Source organism: Protomyctophum parallelum, assembly GCF_964188405.1.
Source record: "Protomyctophum parallelum genome assembly, chromosome: 4".
NCBI lineage: Eukaryota > Metazoa > Chordata > Actinopteri > Myctophiformes > Myctophidae > Protomyctophum > Protomyctophum parallelum.
The window spans coordinates 43,588,132-43,610,856 of record NC_139700.1 but is presented as its reverse complement, the minus strand read 5'-3'; the positions used below and the strand labels follow the sequence as shown (position 1 = coordinate 43,610,856).

General features: G+C 43.5%; 1 protein-coding gene across 5 annotated transcripts in view; it reads left to right on the top strand.

The window, feature by feature from the left end:
- Window positions 1–21,726, top strand: part of ptprz1a (protein tyrosine phosphatase receptor type Z1a) — a 94,873-nt gene extending 73,147 nt beyond the window's left edge. For 2 of the 5 annotated variants that reach the window (XM_083763926.1, XM_083763923.1), the window contains exons 13-31: window positions 600–1,178; window positions 2,712–2,850; window positions 5,831–5,919; window positions 7,517–7,602; window positions 8,435–8,455; window positions 9,677–9,773; window positions 10,225–10,307; window positions 10,451–10,585; window positions 11,333–11,467; window positions 12,335–12,498; window positions 13,907–14,042; window positions 14,275–14,427; window positions 14,864–14,957; window positions 15,936–16,009; window positions 16,413–16,583; window positions 18,359–18,511; window positions 19,037–19,179; window positions 20,284–20,419; window positions 20,925–21,726. In XM_083763926.1, coding sequence (XP_083620052.1) covers window positions 600–1,178; window positions 2,712–2,850; window positions 5,831–5,919; window positions 7,517–7,602; window positions 8,435–8,455; window positions 9,677–9,773; window positions 10,225–10,307; window positions 10,451–10,585; window positions 11,333–11,467; window positions 12,335–12,498; window positions 13,907–14,042; window positions 14,275–14,427; window positions 14,864–14,957; window positions 15,936–16,009; window positions 16,413–16,583; window positions 18,359–18,511; window positions 19,037–19,179; window positions 20,284–20,419; window positions 20,925–21,068 — 2,732 coding nt within the window. In that variant the 3' untranslated portion in view covers window positions 21,069–21,726. The remainder of the gene's footprint in view (window positions 1–599; window positions 1,179–2,711; window positions 2,851–5,830; window positions 5,920–7,516; window positions 7,603–8,434; window positions 8,456–9,676; window positions 9,774–10,224; window positions 10,308–10,450; window positions 10,586–11,332; window positions 11,468–12,334; window positions 12,499–13,906; window positions 14,043–14,274; window positions 14,428–14,863; window positions 14,958–15,935; window positions 16,010–16,412; window positions 16,584–18,358; window positions 18,512–19,036; window positions 19,180–20,283; window positions 20,420–20,924) is intronic. The other 3 variants (XM_083763925.1, XM_083763927.1, XM_083763924.1) reach the window with 3 other exon arrangements.
- The last annotated feature ends 999 nt before the right edge of the window (window positions 21,727–22,725 follow it).

Below are 22,725 nucleotides of genomic sequence, written 5' to 3'. Positions count from 1 at the left end.
TGACTTTCCCGCGCTGTTCGGCGACACCCCCCGCCTCCGAGGCGCGCCGCACGGCGCATCCGCCTCTGTCGCACCGGCCGAGTCCCCCTGGGACCCGTCGGAACTCTCTAGGTCGCCGTCCGCAGTCTCTCTGCCTGTCGGTGCAAGTCTTCAGCCATCGGTTCTGCTCTCTAGTGACTTCTCTCTCTCCGGATCCACGCCCGGTCTGACCGACGCTGACGTCTCAGGTGGGTTCGAGGAGTCGAGTTACGCCACCGGAAGCGCAATAGACTCCTTTGTCTCTGACGTCAGTGGTGATGGGTTTCCGTCGGTCAGCAGCGCGGACGCCCTGTGCGCCTGTTCTCTCGAACCCTCGACGTCCTCCTCCACCTGGTTGCATGCCTCTCTCGTTCCCCCGCCCTCGTCAGCTCGGGGAACTTCTAGCTTAGAACCTTCGCCTGGAGCGGGCCTCCCTTCGGGCTCCGGTAGTGGTGTAGACGTCCTTCCCCTTTCTCCCTCTGTGGTCGGCTCCGACGGCCTCTCTATAGATCACTCTCTGCTGTCCTACACCGCTTTCTCTCCACCCTCATCCTCCTCACATGCCCCTCTCTTTCCCCCAGCCCCCCACAGTGACCTGCCCGTTTCTGTTGCAGCCACCGTATCCGGCCTGGCGGACCGCTGGCTCCCGTCGCCAGACAGGAGCCGCCTTGTCCACCTCCCAACTTTGACCCCTTCCTCACCCACAGCCTCTCCCTTCACACCCGCCCCGGAAGAACAGGTGACGGGCGACCACAGCGCCGGTAGCGCCGCCTCCTCCTCCGGTTCGGCCCAGTTTGTAGAATCTCAGGATGGTATAGATCAGGAGTGGGACAGGGTTCAAAGTTCGGCCTCGGGGGAAAGCGCCCTCCCCGATTCGACGGACGCGCGTCCGACCACCTCCCCGGACGACTCCGACGAGCGCTCCTCGGCTTTCTATTTTGAGAGCGAGAGTGGCAGCGCCTTCGCCCCGGAGGAAGCGGGAGGTCCTGCATCGACGGCGGACGCGTCCGCCGCGACCTCCTCCACGACGCCCTGGTCACTGGCCGGCGAGGAGGAGAGTGGCTCAGGGCAGGGTGAGAGCCCGTACGACAATGAGACGTCGTCCGACTTCAGTATACCCGAGCGTGCAGAGAGAGAATCTGAGGAGGAGCTAGTTGAAGGTAAAGAGAAACGACCGTATCACGATGGGGGGCCCACATGTATGCCCCCAAAGCCAAGTTGGTGGGAAAAACTGCATCACATCTCCAGGAATGCCATTGAACCACAAAAATAATCAGAGGTCCAAAAGACGACTAATCCACCATTTATATATGTATCCGTCTGTGAAACAACTACATTTCATCCGTGTGTGTGTGTGTCTGAGGGGCTTGCTTGAGAGAATCAGAACATAATGCATGTGTCCACCTTTTGGGATTATTGCAAATTAAATCATCCATAAATCAGTGGTACAGTATGATTCATAATTCATTATTTAGATATCTATTATAGATAAATAATAGTTACCTTAACCATCACAAAGTTTTACAGTTCAGGTTAGAAACTATACAGCAGATAAAAAACATGGCAGGCTGCTTAAGCCTAGTGGCAGGCCATGATGTAAGCAACACAGCTGCAGCTAATCAAATTAGGTGCTGTACAACGCACCTGCGTCAAAAGTGTTGACAGCACATAATCACTTAATGTGCTGCAAGCTGTGTTGCTTACTAGCTCGCTGTAGTGTTTAACCTCAACTGGAAAACACTACAAAAGAAGCCTAGCATTTCATCTCCTTTATTCATGTCTTTGCTCCTCTGATTGTCCATTGTACTCATCTGAAGCAGCTGTGTCAAACACATTGTGGTGAAGTTTCCTTTTATGATAACTAATTGACTTCACAAACTAAATTACAACATTTTTCCAAACTATTTAATAAATAATAAGAGTTCCATAAATGAATGAGTTTGTTTGGGTCCCTGCTCAAATGTTTTGGAACCACTGCCTTAGACCCCCAAAGGGCTGTATATTGTTTCTCCAGCTTCAACTATGATGACATATTCCCTGATTGTCTATGGATGGATGGAAAGATAACCTCTATGGTATATACGGTAGTCTACTGTAAACAGCAGACATTGTATACAGTGCATACAATGTCTGCTGTTTTCTTCCAATGAAACATTCTGTATTCTTCATGGTGTTGACACTCAGGGCATGGATAAAGGCTATATAGTTTTTGTCCTGGAAAGCAACAAGCATGTAAAGTACCATTATCATAACAGAGCTTTTCAGAATCAAACTCTTGCTTGTGCACAGAAATGGCAAGTTTCAAGAAACAAGCTTGTCAGTCAAGGTTAATCCGTACTCACTGTACTGAAGAGCGTACTTTTTTCTCTCGTTGGTTTGCAAACAACAATCGATGCGTTCACTGAGGTCGTGTTCAGTTAAGAATGAAAGTATGCTTCTTGCTTTACCTTTAGTTCTTTGCTGATTCTGCTCAAGCTCAAAATCTTTTGAGTTTCTCTGTGCACTGCTGCCCTCGAGTGCTTTTGACATTTTCTCTGTTGTTGGTGTCTGTCAAAGTAAGGTGGGTGAATTGAAAGGGTCGTGACTCATGTGCGTTGTGGGTCTATCAACGTGAGATATGTTTGTGCTACGATGACAATCCACATCACGATAACTTCTTCTAATTTAGCCTTTCTTCCTACTATTATATCCAGAGGCCAGTAACAGCAGCCATGAGTCCAGGGTTGGCATGGTCTGGGAGAGAGAGAAGAAGGCCGTGGTGCCCCTGGCGGTGGTCTCTACCTTCACGTTCCTGGGCCTCATCGTGTTGGTCGGCATTCTCATCTACTGGAGGTGTGCTCACTGCTCATAACCCATTATAAGACCCGAGGCCCATTCTATAAATGCCTTCTAAATCAGTAGGCCTATAGTTCTCACACTTGTTCGTGCCAAGGACCCACACATTGATATATGTATTTGGCCGCAGACGGCCCAATCGGAAAATGTTTTGTAGCCTGGGACCCCCCAGAGGAAAAGAAAATCTAAATGATTTAAAAAATGTTTCAAACACAGATGTACAAGCTCACAACATGGCATGAAGTGACATGCTGGGAGCTTGTATACGTATGTGTAGTATATCTGCAGTAGGCTATATCTATATCTGCAGTTCCACAATGTGTATTTCAGTGTGTTTTATTATTCATGGTTTGTTCAGAGCTTAGAGTCTTATTAGAGGTTCAGTGATGGGCAGGTGAACAGTAGTTTTATTTTTGTACAAGTAGGAGACGGGTCTGCAAAGATATTATGTTCTGTTTAAGGTGATTTTGCACGTGCGTGTGTGTGCATGTGCATTTACACACATTCTGTGGCAAACTATTAATCACTTTGCTGATGTATTATGCCTATGACACAGGCGTCTGTTGTTGGAACTTTCTTTTGGAAATGGTCCTTTCAGGAATTGCCTTTTGTGCTGTCTGACTATGTAATGGGAGCCAACCCAGGGCAAAGCCAGGAGGGGAAAGAAGCGTACCACCTATGTAGACGTGCTGCGGCACGACAGCTTGGCTGACAACACTGCAGAGCTCAAGAACCTGATGTTGGATAGGAATTTGTGGAGGGCAGCGATCCAGGAATCTCGCAGCAACTAACTAACTAGATAGATAGATAGATAGATAGATAGATAGATAGATAGATAGATTATAAATAATCTTTTCACTATGATTGAAAAAGTAATCAAACTGTGAAATCATCACATACTGTTATAACTATTTGGAATATAGTTATTCATATTTCACATTTCATTTCATAATGTTTATAAAAGCTGTTTATTTCATATTATTATTATTTACAGTTTAAAAAGAACCAGTTGGGAGTTAAAAGGATTGAATTGAATATAGCAACAGAAAACAGCTATTCTAAATCAATTAAATCCTTTTAACTCCCAACTGGTTCTTTTTAAACTGTAAATAATAATAATATGAAATAAACAGCTTTTATAAACATTATGAAATGAAATGTGAAATATGAATAACTATATTCCAAATAGTTATAATTTATAACACATACTGTCACATCATGGAATATAAACAGACTGTACATGCATCTCTCACACTGTACACCAGGTGGAGACATGACCCACAATACAAATGATGACCCATAATAATGCTTCAGGGCTGTTGTATTTCAAGGTTCAAGGTTCAACTTTTTCTCAACAATACCAATTACCAAGTAAAAGGCATGTGAAATTCACTATGCGCTAAAAAACCACAACACAGCAGCTACAGTAAAGAGCAGTCTCAAATGTGTTTAAAAAAAACCCTAAGCTTTTAAATTAAAAATCAACTAAAAGCTAGTGTGAAGAAATAGGTCTTGAGCTATCTACGGAGGCTGCCTGCATGGCTTAGGTGTAATAATGGGAGTTTATTCCAAACCATCGGGATGTTTTTTATAAACCATTGTAGGCATATCGAGCAGGTCAGCAGTGGAGGACCTTACAAGGTTACTTTGTCGATGTTTATTATTACAAAACATGCATTAACCATTTTATCCCTGTATACGTACACTATTTTCAAAAGATTTGTATACATTTTGAACACTCAAATAGTGAAGCACAGAGAAAACTGTTTCTTTCTAACTTGACTACGGTAGCGGTGGTCTCAAAAACATAAGGGAGACTCGCTCACCGTATAGAAACTAAGTAAAACTCCTTAGACTGAGACAAGAAAAAAAAATCCTTTATTTAATCATGCTCATAAAGTGCTCTGTGCTCAAAGTGCAATTAAAAAGCAAACGTTTCGGTCCTAAGACCTTCGTCAAGTCTAAGGAGTTTTACTTCTAGTTTCTATACGGTGAGCGAGTCTTATTCTGTCAAAGAACACTGAAATAGGACATTTTACTTTTACTTTTTGCACTTTAAGTACATTTGGAGTATACGGGTATAATTAAGTCTGATGGTGGCCAAGAAGAAAGTGCGCCATGGTCTTTGTGTGTGTGCGGCATCAGAAGAATACAATTCTAATAATCTTTGACGCCGAAGGATTACGACACGTCTTAGAGAACAATATAACTTTGGTTGGGGGGGTTTGAATTAATTAACCCTGTGCTGAGGGGGTCATCTTGGGGGTGTTGGGTTTTTTTTTGGGAGAGACGTGCGCTTGATGCACACACGCTTATGAGGAAATCATGTCAGTGTCTTAAGTGTCTTGTAAGATGAACGGTGGCAGGAGGCAGAGTGTCTTCACTAATCCTGTGGATGTTGTGAGTCCACCCCCCCCCCTGACGGACCGTGTCACGGTGCTCATTTGACCACCTCACAGCTGTGCATTTTGGGGTCAGTTGGGGTGTGAGGGGGAGGAGGGGTGTTGTTTGCAGATCTGGTTGTAATCTATCGGCCGGATGTACACTACAAGTTCATGTCTTATGTTGAAGTGAAATCATTTAAGATTAATGATTTGGCCATGGATCATCTCAAATAGTAGTGATATATTCAATCTCTACAAGGAACAAGGAATTGACATAAAATAAAAAGTCTGATTCAAGCAGTCATATCGTACATTGTTGATCTAAAAGTGACATGTGTTGCAAAGTGACACGTTCTGTTGTTGTATATCTGCTATAGTTTTGCTATTTTAGATGAGTGTGACTGTATCTCAAACTGGAGTTTAAGCAATATTAAGCAATATTACACGAGAGGGTGTGCGTTACCATGCAGCCCCCATTTCACAAGCATCACTGAAGTTATCATTATTAAAACAACAACATTAGAGTGATTGGCCTTTTGATTCTCAATATCCTGAACATGTAGCATAATTAATTACTTTAATTTTCTGTACAGGAACTGTTTCCAGACTGCCCACTTTTACATTGAGGACAGCACTTCACCCAGAGTCATATCTTCTCCCCCGGCAGCCATGTTCACAGCTGGTAACTATTCACTCTGATTTAGGGTAATTTAGGGTATTTGGTCACACATAGATAAACAACTCATTGTTTTAACTCACAACCAAGTGTTTGGGAACCAGTGCAATAAGGAACTACGGGCTTTATTCTCGTCCCTGCCGTTACCCGCAACGCTGCCCGCTAGTCAGCCGCTGCCCGCAAGTCAGCCGCTGCCCGCAAGTCAGCCGCTGCCCGCAAGTCAGCCGCTGCCCGCAAGTCAGCCGATGCCCGGAAATTACGAGTATAGGAGCTTGCTCTGTCCCTAAATGGTATTTTGGTCCAGCGCCACCCGCTGTCCATTATGCCAACACCAGTATTTGCGCCTAGAGGTGCGGTCATGGGCATAATTGTCACGCTTTCCCCTAAATGGCTATTTTGATCACACACATTTGTGAAGGCGCATAGTGGAGTTTAAAAGTACCCGTAAGCCGTAATGCCAAATTAGTTTGGTATAGAGCGGTGCGCACCTGCAATGGAGATGTCCGCGGAGTCAGGCTGCTTCCTTATTCTCCTATGCATCCCAGATTGTAATTTTCCTATAATCAGCATAAGTGAGGGCCTGCATGTCAATTCCTTGTGTCCATTGTGTTTATATAATTGTCTATAAGCAGTTATTTGACTTGTGCCATGCATTGTGCGTGATTCCATAATCCTGGTGTCTATACTGCCTTCCCCTGGCCAGCCGGGGTGCCTGATTGAGGGGAAACAAACTGGTTGGTATAACGTGTTCCTTCCACGCGCTACGTCCGGCCGGGGAAACTCCCCCCTGTCAGGTGAAAAGAAGCAGATTCGACTTGCATGCATTGTAGGAAGCATGAGGTCAGTCCATTGCTCTCCCCAGGTTGGCAGAGGGAGTGTAGTTTTTGTGGGATAAATCCCCTCAATCCCCTCAACTTACTTACACATGATCACAGGGGTGACTTGACATTGTAATTGGCTAGCAAAATCAGTGGGAGGGGCCTATATTTCCGAATGCAATTTCCCCAGAATTGCACCTTTCCTGTACTTGTACTACTTGCCCGACGGGCAAGTGCCTCTGAGACCAGACTGATTACACCTCAAAATACATACATCAATAATATGATCTATTATATCACATTATCGACACTGTACATCATTTGGTGTGCATATATTCGAACGGGTTACGGACTAGTGAGGAAAACTTTAGGAATTATCCATTTTCCATTAGGACAGATTTAAATTGATAATTGTTATACAGTAACAGTATATAGTACTTTAACCACTTGAACCCCTGCGTCCCTATTCTGGGGGGAACATTCACTAAATATAGCCTATCTACAAGCTCACAACGTGTCTCTCAAGGTGACGCGCTGTGAGCTTGTAGAATAGATCTGCTATATTTGGTGACGAGACTGTAGACTGAAAACAACGTAAGTAAAGTGCAAGTGACATTGAATTCCAAATATTATCAAAGTATTCTGAAGCACCCCTGGACTTGTGTCAAGGCACCCTAGGGTGCCACGTACGTACGGCACCCACTTTGAGAAGCCCTCAAAGCCCTCAGATGATCACATGTTCTGTGCTCTCTCTCTCTCTCTCTCTCTCTCTGTCCTCTTATCAGACGACCATGTGGCCATTCCTGTGAAGGAGTTTGTCAGACACGTTGCAGAGCTTCACCAGACCAACGGCTTCACACAGGAGTTTGAGGTCCTACATAGATATTTACTACATGTGACTGGTTCCTCTTGATTGATGCAATCTAAGATTCGCCTATGGGAATTTTAATGCAAAACATAACGCTGCGAACCAGGGTCTGTACACAACTCTTAACAGTTGTGTTATTATTTGTAAAAAAAAAAAAAAAAGAGCAGGGCCCTCAAAAACATTATATTTTTAGGGGCGCTAAATGATGATTTGATTGGCTGAGCACGGAATGTGATGTATGATGATAAGAGCGCCCCTCACTACACACAAGTGTGATTTATTTTATTATGTTGGGCTTTTAATGCTTTGAGCTCTCTGTGCATCTCATAGTCTGCAATGATGAAGTTGTTTTAGTTGCATGATATATGTGGTGATTGTTCTCACGGGCTCTTTCAGTGAAGGACAATTTGACACACATTTCACTTCAAAGCTGCCGTTGAAGGGGAAAGATCTATCTAAAATCTAATCCTTATCTGTTGTATTGGAAATGCATATTGTCTTTTCATAATGGATGATGTTTTTGTATGTAACATTTGCGCCTCACTGATTCCATTGAGAGAGATACAAACAAATGGCAATTGCCAAGAAACCCGACTGAAATTCAAAACTAGATCAAGATGTTTACCCTGCTTGATTGATTGATTGATTGATTGATTGATTGATTGATTGATTGATTGGCAAGAACGGTCGTCGTTGATTGAATTGTTGATGAGCTTTATGTCTGCCTTGTAATTCATAATTTATTTATTCTTTGCACTTTTCTTTGTGTTGGCTGTGTGTGATTGGAACATCATCATCATGGCTGTGCTTTCTGCATTCTCACTGCCACCGTTAGATATTGAAAGAGAGTTATGAGGTAAGACAACAACCTGTCTATTGTCTGATAACTTTAACCATGCTTTATCTCTATATACTTCATGGAGTTCCCCAGGGCTCTGTACCACACCCCCCCCCCCCTCCCCTTTCCCTGCTCTAGACCAGGTGTCATGTTTTTCAGCCCAGCCAGGGGTTTCCAAACTGTGGTGCGTGCACCCCTTGTGGTGCGCTAAACGACCTCTAGGGGATGCGTGACATGAAAAGGGTAATGGCGGTTTCATGGTGTTATTTAACACAAACAGCAAAGTCCTGTAAAACACAGAGTAAGGAGATGTATAGAGCAGCTGCTTGTCTCTCAGTGCAGTGTGACACACGCACGCACGCACGCACGGCCAAAAATGTTTGGGAACTGCTAGCTGATAGAAGGAGATGAAGCGGGGACCTCCCCCACTACATAGGCCTATACAATTGTGTTAAAGATTAAACTTTTCCATAGATTCCATAGACCTTTTTGACAGCACTATCATCATTATGTTGGCTTCATGTTGATGCGTATTTAACCACATCTATACTGTAGTAAACTTGACTCCGTACTGTCTGCTGTTTTCCCCCTCTATAACCAAACCTCTTTGTCGAAAATAGCCGATCTACAAGCTCACAACGTTCTCCTCAGAATATTCTAGGGTTCAAGTGGTTAATGTAAGAAAAAATATCCTTTCACTCACAGATTTGTTTGTCGTCGTCGCCATCCCCCCCCCCCCCCCCCCCCCCTAACAACTGAGGTTGAAGACCCCTGCTCTACACCGAATCTCTTCCTTGAAAATAGACAAGCTACAAGCTCACAACGCGCTGCGACTCGTTGTGAGTTTGTAGATCATCTATTTTAGATGTGGGTTCATGTGGTTAATGAATGTTGAATGAAGTATATAGTTGTGTCTGTTTGTGTGTCTCACCAACTGATCATCTACTCACATCGGTCAGTGGTCATTGTTAAATAACTGGTCATTGTTAAAGCTGCAATCTCAGATTTGAACCCTGGTCTTTGATTTGACAATTGTCATTGTCACTTAGTTTTCATTTAGTTTTCGTTGACGGAAAAAGGTAACAAACATTTATCGTCATAGACAAAAGTAACGGGGTTAGCCAGAGATAAATGTTGAGCTCATGAGCTTATTGCAGTACTACTCATCAACCAGTACCGGCGCTGTCCACACCCACACACCAGAGTCTACATTTCTCAATGTTCCGTCTGTGTTTACAGGAAGTGCAGTCGTGCTGTGTGGAGATGGGTATGACCACCGACAGCTCCAACCACCCAGAGAACAAGAGCAAGAACAGATACATCAACATCCTAGCTTGTAAGTATACAGTACTAGAAGCTTGCGCACCTGGGCCTCATTCACACCTAAAAGACACCTGTCTTGTGTCTTGTCCGTGTTTAATGGCCGCTCCAATGCATTTCCAATGGAAGTCACATGGTTTGACAAGACAGTCTTGTTTGATGGAGCCTGTGTTCTTCCCCCCTCCCCCCATCAAACAAGACTGTCTTCTTCAAACCGTGTGACTTCCATTGGAAATGCATTGGAGCGGTCATTAAACACGGACAAGACACAAGACAGGTGTCTTTTAGGTGTGAATGAGGCCCTGCAGCACACTCACACACACTTTGTGTACTGTTATTATATATAGCAATGATTACTGTCAGAATATTACAGAGCTTTAACTTTTTAAACAAAAAAACATTTTTTTTCACTCATACAGTATACAGTATATAATATGTGTTATATATTGTGCTTTTTCCACCCTCAGATGACCACAGTCGAGTCAGACTGTCACCCCTGAGTGACAAAGATGGAAAGGCTGGGGATTACATTAACGCAAACTATGTGGACGTAAGGAACCGTTTGTTATTATGAATTGCCCGCCGGTACCATTATTCCAAGTGTTAGAATCCAACATGCTGCACACTTGATCTACCTGGGAGGAAAGCACTCCTATTAAACTCTGTTGTTGTGTTGTCTCACTGTCTTGTCAGGGCTTCAACAAGCCCAAGTGGTACATCGCAGCTCAGGGTCCTCTGAAGTCCAGCACTGAGGACTTCTGGAGGATGGTCTGGGAGCAGAATGTTGGCGTCATCGTCATGATCACCAACCTGGTGGAGAAAGGCAGAGTGAGACACCGTTACAGAATGCATGGTTCTGAAAGGGACTATTATATAGTCCGATGACTATTGAAGGAACAAATTATCTCATTTTAACCCATTTAAACCTGAGGAGGAAAAACATTCTGAAAAATCTATATTTCTGTCCGTGGTGCTCAAACTATTTCATGTCAAGGACGAAGGACCACAAAAATTTTATGTATTCATCTACAAATGTGTTGTTCCAGGGATCTCCCCAGAAGCAAAGATTTGAGTAAAAAATGTTCGCTCTGAAAGAATATACGTATATAAAACATTTGCGGCACATTTTCAGTATTTAAAAAAAGCTCATAGCGCACCGAGTGCCGCGCTACGAGCTTGTAGATCTGCTATTCCCGTATTTAAAATCGTGAAAATGCTGCACAAATCTTTGAAAATTGAACATATATTCTTTCAGAAGACTTTTTTTATTTATTTCGACGTCAGGCCTAAATGGGTTAACCCATTCTCACCGGGCACCCATTTTGGTGTTGGCATCATGTTATGCTTTAGCTATTGAAAAATAGCAGATCTACAAGCTCGTATCGCGCCACTCGGTGGCGCGATATGAGCTTGTAGATCTGCTATTTTTGAAAAATCGAAGACACTTTTAGAATCTGATCTCAGGTCAGAATGGGTTAATAATGAAACTGTCAGGATGTAATAGACATTTTTAGAATCTGATCTCAGGTCAGAATGGGTTAAATGTGGTCTCCCCCCCCCCCCCCCCCCCCCCAGAGGAAGTGTGACCAGTACTGGCCTCTGGAGAGCCAGGAGGAGTATGGCTGCTTCCTGGTGACGGTGAAGAGCACCGAGGTGTTGGCCCACTACACCCGGAGGACCTTCACTGTGAGGAACACCTCCGTCAAGAAGGTCAGAGAGAAGAAGGCCACAATGACACTGGACCACACATAGTCGTATGCAGGAGGATATATCGTTGCTGTCGGGCAGAAACCTCCCATCTCCACATTCTAACCTTTTCCGTGTTTTCGGAAATTAATACCCTACTTAATTGTTCATCATACCACAGCGACGCGTTCTGAGCTTGTAGATATACGTTTACAGCGATCATGTGGGCCTATAATTTCTTCAATTGAAGCCCAATTCCATTCAACATCGCTACACCTGGTCTATCGATTAATGTGTGTATTCTCTGTGTCAAGGTATATACTTGTTTGTCCATAATGTGTTCAGATTTGTCTATGCGTTTGCCAGAGAATCACTGCTTACTTATTTACATATCCATATTCATACGTTTTCTCTTAAAACATGCACTATCCACTGCATGTTTCACACATATGTAATATCTTTGCTAAATAGTTATTGTATCAATTTTAAATCATTGGATCATATTGGATCACCATAATGAACCAGTATCGTACATGTATCGTGATATATAATATCGTTACACCTAGTGATGTCCCGATCATGTTTTTTTTTGCGTATTTGATTTTGAGTATCTGTATCCCGATCCGATATTTATATTTTATAGAACACGTTTATGCCATATCACAATAGTACAATATCCCAAATCACAGACAATTTCCAGTCTAATATCATGATATGGATATAATACTGGTACAAGGGATGTCCCGATCACGTTTTTTGGCTCCCGATCCGATTCCGATCATTTGAAAACGACGTGATCGGCCCCCGATTTCCGATCACCTGATCCGATCGGAAACAATCATAGTTACACCCATAGACCTGGTTGCCTATTTATCTCACACCTGCCTGCAGGTGTCCCAGAAGGGCCGCAGTTCGGAGCGAACAGTGGCCCAGTACCACTACACCCAGTGGCCCGACATGGGCGTGCCGGAGCACGCGCTCCCCGTGCTCACCTTCATCCGCAAGTCCTCCAAGGCCCGGACCGAACACATGGGGCCGCTGGTGGTCCACTGCAGGTTGGGAGGACCATCATTCCATTTATTTATGTTTTTATAAATTTTAGCTGCGACAAAATGAGATGAGGAGGCATACTATGATCCGACGGAGCATTGCTCCGAAGGAGCAATGCTCCGAGGTGCGCTGGGGGTCGGGAGAGGGTTGCGGTTAGGTTTAGGTGTCTGCCCCGGGGGAGGTTAGGGTTAGGGTGAGGGATGAGGTAGGTTGTCGTTCGGACCAATGCTCCGTCGGATGAAAGTACTGCGCTCAAAATGAGGTCCATACTTTGCTCTAGAAAACGCCCATCGCGCTCACCGGATAATCAGAAAAGACCTCTGAACATCGCGGATCTGTTCAACACCACGGACAGCGCTTTAGTTTCAGAGAAGCTAAAGCACGTGTTGAGAGTTTGTAGACATAGGCGGCGGGTGCGTTTTACCTTTGGGTAAGCTATAGAATTGCGTTGGGGGGGGGGGTCTCCACAGACGGCACAGAGACAGCAGCCACTCCGCTGAACATGTCAGTGTTGCTGCAGTGGTGTGAACTGTGAACCGTGCGGGCACTGGTGGTGCTGAGTTCTGACAGCCGACTCACAGGAGTCACAGCTTCTTCTTCTGAATTACTTTATCTTTGCCTTGAAAAATACATTTTGCGTTTTGCTGTTTCCCAAAACAAACTAGCGCGCGCTACTGTTTGCTACAAAGCGACTGGAAGGACGAGGTTTACAGACTTATACCAATAGTAGCCAATCATATGCTGATTAGGCCAGTTGCTGTATAGCCTACCTATACCCGATCAGCGATCACCAGGGAGCAGCGACAACACACACACACACACACACACACACACACACACACACACACACACACACACACACACACACACACACACACACACACACACACACACACACACACACACACACACACACACACACACACACACACACAATAGCCTTCTATATAATGCTGCGCACAATGCCACACATATATTATATATATTAAAAGAAAATACCCATCATAATGTTTGGGAAGGCTAAGCCTTCCCTAGCCTTACACACCCGCCGCCTATGCTTGTAGATCACCTATTTTCGGGGCGCAACCCAGCACTCTTTATCTCCTGGAGATGCGGTCTACGACATAGATTTCGAAACAAATTAGTTAAAAGCAAAATGCTGCGTTCAAGTTCAGGAGACTTTGGGAAAAAAAGCAATTATTCTGAATGCTGCCTTGCGGTATGGCATGGAAAGGAGCGGCATTTGCATTTCTTTCACCGTAGCAAATGCTGCATTCATGGTCTGGAAAGGGCAGATGTGTTTTACAGACGGGTAAAAGGGGCAGGGGCTCAAGCCCCCTTTGAGGTCTATGTGTGCACGTGCCATGCTGCTGTGGACAGGACAACGTGTTGATGTGGTGTGATGTGTTACAGCGCTGGTGTGGGTAGGACGGGCACGTACATGGTGCTGGACAGCATGTTGAAACAGATCCGAGACGAGGGCAACGTCAACATCCTGGGCTTCCTCAAACACATCCGCACACAGAGGAACTACCTGGTTCAAACAGAGGTACATAATAGCGTTACCTTTTATTTTTCCTCATTCATGTTATTTCTTCTAACGTTTCTTCAGGCTAAATGTCATTACAGTGTAGCATTATCTATATTATGTTGTTGTTGTTAATTAAGCACAGTCTTGTGGAACAGCCACACCGGCAACATTTCACTGCTTGTAGCTTCATGAGTTAGTGACGAGTATAAATAAAGCCTCTTTGACTATCGATAAATTGTGTCTTATCCAGGAACAGTACATTTTCATACATGATGCCTTAGTGGAGGCCATCTTGGGGACAGAGACGGAGACAGAGGTGGCCTCTGGTCTCCTTCACGAGTACGTCAATGACCTCCTGACCCCTGGGCCGTCAGGGAGGACGCGCTTAGAGAAGCAGTTCACGGTATTTGGAACACAACATTACATAATCGACCTAATCACAATTATTTGAGATAATCGCAATAATTTTTTTGCAGAATTGCCATAATTGAAAGAAAGAAATAAAGAGAAAAAAGTGATTTTCTTTTTTTACAAAACGTTTTTTCATGTCACCAGACCTATAAGAGATTTAATTTTGGAGGAGAATATATCCGGAATGAATGAATTAATCAATTTTGGGCGGGAACCCCTTTTGGTGTTTCAAACATTATGTTATAATTTACCTATTGAAAAATAGCAGATCTACAAGCTCATAGCGCGCCACTGAGTGGTGCGCTACGAGCTTGTAGGTCTGCTATTTTTGAAAAATCGTGAAAATGTGGCGATTTAGAAGACATTTTATAAATTTTGACGTCAGGCCTAAATGAATTAATCAATTAGGGTTGGATTCTTTGTTTCAGTTGATATCCCAATCCAATGCCAAACAGTGTGACTATTCTGCCGCTCTGAAAGAGTGCAACCGAAACAAGAACAGAAATGCCTCTTTGATACCTGGTGAGTTCCAAACTCGTTTATTCATATTATGCTTCCTAATTCCTATAGCTTTGGTGTTTGGTGTGACCTTGAGGCAGCACAGTACTGCAGCAACTGTGGAGGCCATCCATTGAACCTGAAGAAACCTCTTATTTCCATATTTTTCGTAAATTATTGCTAGGGTTGTCCCCGATCGGATCGCGTGATCGGAAATCGGGGGCCGATCACGTCATTTTCGGAATCGGATCGGGAGCCAAAAAAGGTGATCGGGACATCCCTATTATCAATATTATATCCATATCATGATATTAGACTGGAAATTGTATGTGATTTGGGACATTGTACTATTGTGATATGGCATAAAGGTTTTCTATAAAATATAAATATCGGATCGGGAAAAACGTGATTCCCACATCCCATCCCAATTATTGCCCTAGTTGTTCATAATTCAGTGCCATACAAACGCACAGCGACGTGTAAACAGGACGACTCAGGCAATCAGGATTAACGTTTATCCGTTTAACAAGAGAGAGCAGTTTCCTCCTGGAAGGAGCTGTACTCCAGGGATTCTCAACCTTTTCAGGCCTTGACCTCTCAAAATAATCATATTTGAACTGGGAACCCCCCACCGTGACAAGCACTAGGAGTTGAGGCATTATATTTTGTTTGACTCAGTTCCACAGATACATATTGTGGAAATACCGGTAGTTGATCTACAAGCTCAATGTGAGGCGTTGTGAGCATGTAGATGAGCTATTTTCACAATTTCTGCCTCTTTTTTTTAGGTCATATTTTAAATTTTTTATGTTTTGTTGATTACCTTTTACTCAGTAATGGTGTTTTCATTAAGCTAAACATCTGGGGACCCCCACAAAATCACTGTGCCGACCACAGTTTGGGAACAACTGCTGTACTCAACTACTGTATGGTTGATGTGGATACAATTATTATAATGAGAGTGTGAGAAAATGTCTTTAGAATAATTCTGTGTGTTTGCAGTTGAGAGGTCGCGGGTAAGCCTGTCTACGGCGGCAGGGGAAGGATCAGACTACATTAATGCATCATACATCACAGTAAGAGCATTCATACTTCAATCAATAATGAGTAACTAGAAACACAATTTCTACGAAATGTTACTGTGTGCCTGCAGCTCGCAAAGTCTGTGCAACCTTGTGTTCGGGAGGTGGTGTGAGTTGGTTGGTTGTAGTTGGGGTTTGGAGTTTGGACTATGTTTGAACAATGTCATTCGAACATCGTTCAATTGTTTTTTTTTAATAAATTAACGTCCTACTCGTTCAAACGTCATTCAAATGTATGTTTGTGGGTTTTATGTTGGTCACCAACAGCAGGATTTAGTAAAGTATCTGCTACAGTAGCAAAATGTGCGTAAGACAAAAAGCCTCCCACACACATGTCTCTCTCCTTCAAGTAAAACATGTTGATTAATTAACGACAACACTTTAATTGCTGATGCAGGGCTACCGGCAGAGCCACGAGTTCATCGTTACCCAGTGTCCACTCCCTGGCACGATAAAGGACTTCTGGAGAATGATCTGGGACCACAATGCCCAGGTCATTGTGTCCCTGCCTGGCACTCTGGTACCTGGGTGCCCTACGACACCTGACATGGAAAAAACACAAGGCGTGGTTAGTAGCCTTCTGCATGTTGTATTTACCTCACAGTTTCCAGTTAGTTCTATGATTTTTGTGGGCCGACTATTTGTTCCTGTCAAATGGTCAGATTGACAAGAACATCTGGGCCCCCACTCAGTAAAAAGAATGTGGGCAGAGGTGTAAGGTCCAACCCTAGCACGGGAATGGAAGAACATGTATTGATTATAGCTCGTACAGAAAACAGCCAATTAGGTTTTGCCAATCTAGCATTTGTTTATAGCCACTAGCCAGTCTATGGCATTAATTGTGTCCACTGCTTTATGTAGTGTTGTTGTTGGTAGGAATAAACAGCAGAAGGACCTGAGGAAGTGGACAAAAACATAATTCCTAAAGAGAGAGAAAAAAGCTTGTTTAAATACGTAAATCGCAGATGTTACAGATAAACAGCAGAGTTTTTGCAGCAGCCATATGACTCAACTTTTCCCATTTTGTTATTGATGTTTTTGATGGTGTCATTGTGTTGAGAAGCACTGCTAGTCGAGGATATGAGTCAATCCTTGACGACCTTGCAGGCTTATTCAAGACAGATGCCAGGTTCACTTATTGACTTCAAAGCAAGGACGCCTGCACGACTCCAATGTCTTAGTTTCTCTGAACATTCGACTCTTCGAGGAAAGTTAACTTTACAAGAAATTCTCTCAGTAGAGAATACCAGCACTCGCGGACATGTCATTTGGTTTAAGGCACTTTTTTATTATTTTATAATTCGCACAGTATGCTGCAGCACAATATACGCATTTCGGCGTTTAGCTTTCGTCAGCGTTATACTATGCTGTCAACAACAGAGGTGGCACATTTTATATTGTCCGTAGGGGGCGACACCTTCCTCTGTCCGTGTTGATGCAAATAACATAGCCAACAAGAACCCAAAAGTCCAGTCATACAATTTAGGCATTTAGCATTTAGCAGACGCTCTTAATCCAGAGCGACTTACATTTAACCCATTCTGAACGGGCACCCATTTTGGTGTCAGCATCATGTTATGCTTTAGCTATTTAAAAATAGCAGATCTACAAGCTCATATCGCGCCACCGAGTGGCGCGATACGAGCTTGTAGGTCTGCTATTTTTGAAAAATCGAAGAGCGACTGACATTTTTAGAATCTGATCTCAGGTCAGAATGGGTTCATCAGACCAGTGTGTGTCCGGCGGAAACCTCGTATGAATCTGATCTCAGGTCAGAATGGGTTAAGCAAGAACAAAAGCATAGGAATACATCACATAAAAGCATTTATCATGAAACATGCGTAAGCTAAGAAGTCATAGTCATAGTCATAGTAGACAAATTCACAATATTATATATACACACCACTTTGAAAATCAATAATGCATTAAAAGGCAATCTCTGAGTCCTTTAGACAATGTAAGAGGGGGGGGGGGGGGGGGGTCAGGGTTCATATTGCAAGTGGTAGAGAATGTAATGTTATTTACTTAATTATACTTTTTTTATACTGTTTACTGCTGATAGCTGGTCAGTATGACAGTATGCAATGCATTTGATGTATTACCTCGTGTTTACCTTGCTTACTGTAAATCTGGATTAATGCAAAAAATGGTAAATTGTCCATCGCACAATCGCTTGCCAAAACGAACAGATCTACAAGCTACAGTATACGTGTTTCGATGCGACACGATGTTAGCCTGTGAATCTGTTCTTTTTGACAAGCAAAGCGACATGGTGGTATTCTGCTCTCACTGTTCCATCTCATCATGTGGCTGGCCTCCTCATCTTCCTCATGTTGTCGTCAGACGGATGAAGAGGAGCCGTGTGTCTTCTGGCCTCGCAGAGAGCAGCCAATCAGCTGCGAGACGTTCACCGTCACCCAGAGGAGTGAGACGCACGTGTGTCTGGCCAATGAGGAGATGCTGGTGGTCCAGGAATATGTCCTGGAAGCTGCACAGGTGACGTTGAATTCTCTCCATTATGGTAGATACACAGAATACATTAGGCCACGTATAGAGGGTATGCGCATGCATAAAGTGAATGGCAGATCGAGTGGCAAATCGAGTGGCAAAGTGAGTGACAAAGTTAATTTAATGTTGTTTAAAGTAATTTAATGCAATCAGATAGGACTTTTCTGTTTGGATGTATGTGGTGTCAAGGCCAGAAAGTAGTTTTTTGACACTCAGTAGGCGTTCCCGCATAACTTCCTGGTTTGATGATGATGTCACGCGCATACCCTCTATAGTTTTACATTTCTCCGACCCGGATACACCTCCATATTCTCCAAACCACAGAGCAACCACTCGAAGAAGTCAAAGAGTAAAGAGAGTCACTATACCAGCTTCTTTACCCATGGCTGAAAGTGATGGTTCACTTTTCTTGTGTCACATTTCTTTTGTTTTGAAGGCCGAGAAACACGTACTGCCCTAAAGTGTTTTTGTTCACACATGTGTCTCATTCTCATATGTTTTGTTCGTTGACAGGACGACTATGTCCTGGAGGTCCGACACTATCGCTCCCCCCGCTGGCCGAACCCAGACAGCCCCATCAGCAACACCTTTGAGCTGCTCACCATGGTCAGAGAGGAGAACGCCAACAGGGACTGTCCTGTGGTCGTCCACGATGAGTAAGACCTTCCGTTGTCTCGGCCTCAAATCTATCCATTATAGGTTAAAGGAGCATTCAGTGATTTGGAAACCTCCCGGTCCGCCCCGGTAACAAGATGTGCACACGCGACAGGCCAACAGCACGCACACCACGGCCCGCCCCCGCTCGATCATGATTGGTGGAAGGCCCCTCTCTATCCTGATTATATGAACCAGGGGTTAACTGGGGACAGGGAGGAACTCCTTATATGGTCAGTACACTCTATAGTAGGGAGGATTATCACAACAAAACAAAAAAATAAATATAGATATTTGAATTAAGTGAAATCACTGAATATACCTTTAAGGTAGCTCTCCACCAAACATACTAGACAGATTACTACAGACTGGCAGTCGAATGATGTCGGGAGATCAGTCGGTTGGTGCGGAAAAAGTAGCTGAATGCACCTGAGAGACGATCACCGACAGTAAGGTGCTAAAAATAGCCTATAGTTTTTTAGGCGTTTTCAACAACAAGCCCCCTGCTATCCGACGGTCGAAAGCCCACCAAAAACAATTCTAGAACTATAAAACTTCCTAAGGCCATCACACGGCTAGCACTCTCCAATATCACGTACACTGATCATCCCCTGTATCGCTTTTTCAACCTCATGCCATCAGGACAAAGTAACAGAACCTTACCATGGAAAAAGGTTTGTTTCAGTAGGAGCTTTGTCCCCTCAGCCATCGCGGCATTAAACAAACTGCCCCGCTGATAGGATGGTTCTGTACACAGTGGGGACCTCATGCTTTTGTATTGTCTTGGTGTTATGTTTTGTGTTGTTTTGTTGTTGGTGTTGAACAGACCTCTGAAGATGAATATCCTTCGGGACAATAAAGATTATTATTATTATAAACAATTTTAAAACTAACGTATTTTAGACTCAAGAGTATTCTCTGTATTATGTCAAACCTACCGTAGTCACACAACTGTCTACTCACCTGTTCCAAGAGGAATCCAGTTCAATTCAAGTTTAGCAAAGATTCACAACACTCGCATGTCTTAGTGCTCAATGTGAGCTGCTAAGGGAGAGAGGGCAGTATACAGAGAAAACCACAATTTAATGTTTTTTCTTTCTTTTCAGCGTTGGGGGAGTTGTAGCAGGAACATTCTGTGCTCTGTCCTCTCTTGCTCACCACCTGGAGGCAGAACATTCTGCGGACGTGTTTCAAGTAGCTAGGATGACCAACCTCATGAGGCCAGGAACCTTCACTGACATTGTAAGAGGGCTTGTTTAATATCTCACAAAGTTATCATATTATCGTCTCTGTCGGGCAGAAACTCTCTTACAGTATCTCCATGTTCTGATTTATTTTTCTTTTTTTAAGTTAATGCCCTACTGCCCTTCAAGATTTTTCAAATATGTTCAAAAATAGCAGATGTACAAGCTACTGTATTATATTATGAGCTTGTATATCTGCTATTTTTGAGAACTACAGTTCTAAACCACTGTTTAGAACCCTTACGGGTCCATTTATACACATAGTTATGAGAGTCCTTGAAATTAAAAAGTTTGAGAACCACCATGGGGGCAGAACCTTCATTAGCATCATTGGTAACACCTGAGAAGAGGTCTTTCCGATATGGCTGCTGTGCATAGAGCCCCCCCTGGCTGTAAAAGATCCTTTCTACACTGTGTGCACCCGGTATGACCACTAGAGTAGGTCAGAGTTGTGCTTGCGCCCTCTTGAACTTCCATATTGTCCGATCTCTCTCCTCACTCAGGATCATCTTCAGTTCCTGTACAAGGCCATGCTGAGTCTTGTGGGGACCCAGGAAGATGAAAGAACTCGCCAATCATCTGACAACAACGGTACAATTGTTGTGGGCACTGCTAGTGCCGCGGAGAGCCTTGAATCCCTGGTGTAACAAAACAAACAAACAAAGACTCTCAACTCTTCCAATATGAACTATTTTATAAGAAAAATAAGCTGCGCTTTGCCTTTTGTCCTTCCTCGCCTATAGGCTGCCACCAATGGATTTGTATTCCTTTTTTCACACGGGCTAGGGTCATAATACGACAATAATTCCACTAGCTATACTAGCTTGAGTTGGCCAATGTCGCATGTTGCAGACATTATCCACATAAACCCCAGAGTCCCTATTCTGAGGGTGAACATTTGGCGAAAATAGACGATCTACACGTTGTGTAGCTTGTAGGTCGGCTATTTTCGTCAAAGACATGTGGTGTATAGAGATAGAACGTTAGGGAGTCAATTTGGATAGACTCCTGGGCTGGGGGACCTCGCTTCGAGCTCAGGCAAAGTCAGGCATTTAGACTAGCCGCAAGAAAATCTTAGAAGGATGATATGTTTAATATCTGGCTGCTGGCATCATCAACAAATTGTGTGCAGGTGTCACGTGATAATTCTTCTAAATGTTCGAGTTTGGAATCACTTTTAATAACGTAACGTGAACGTCCTGCTGCCTCCGGCATCATGTGCAATTTCGTGGGTATACGCAGGACCGTTGAGTGATTTCTACACTTTTTCCACAGCTGTACGGAATTTAAAGACAGAAAGTAGCTCAAAACGGTGCCGTGTCATTAGTCAGAAGGTTCATTGTTCCAAAATTACTATCCCTATCTCTAACCCTAACGGTACGATTGTCTACGGTGGATTTTTATGAAACAAACAAAGACGATAATCCAAGCTTTCCGTACAGCTGCAATGTTGATGAGTTTAACGTTTTTAATGCCGTGCTTTGTGTGTGTGTGTGTGTACCCCATATAGTGATGATTTTATTGGCTGTCACTTTTCTGTCCTGGAGTGAGGACAGAAAAGTGAGGACGGCAAAAGTGATTGGCCAGAATGTGATGATGTATGACGATGTATGATGATAAGACCGCCCCTCACGTCATACAAGTGTTATTTTTTGAGGGGCGCTATAGCCCCTACTATACACAGGTTTAATGTTTGTCTTTAGTTCAATGTTTGTTTTGTAAACGCCATTGACAATGAAGGGGAAATTTACGCCATAATGTGCCTCATTACGTCATATTGTCTCTTTATTGTTAATGGTGTTTAATGTTTGTGTTGGCACCGTTTGTTTTACATCACCATGCACATCACCTAATCACACATTGTATTTTTGGATGAATGGGCTGTCAAGGGTTGGTAAGATGCCAGATATTAAACATAGCATGTAAGAGTTTCTTGCTGGCTACATTTAGACAATGGTCAAGAAGTTTTTTTTATGTTTTAGCCTGGCCTCGCATAATTGAAGAATATTATTTTATGCTGAACATGATGACACCCCTTCGATCTGTAATGTGTGCCTTTTTATATTTTCATCCTGTAACTCTTAACGGCTTTGATACAAATTGCAGACTAACAATCCTACTGACCATTTTCACACAGCGGCCATATTGTTCTTGCATCATCATTATGTCAACTGATATGAGAACAAAATGGCTGCCATGAAAATATGGTCAATGGTTTAATTATTTCACTGCCACCCTGAGATGTTTGTCTAACACCTTTCCTTAAATTACTTTGTATTTATTGGCCTAAAGCTAAAACGGGGG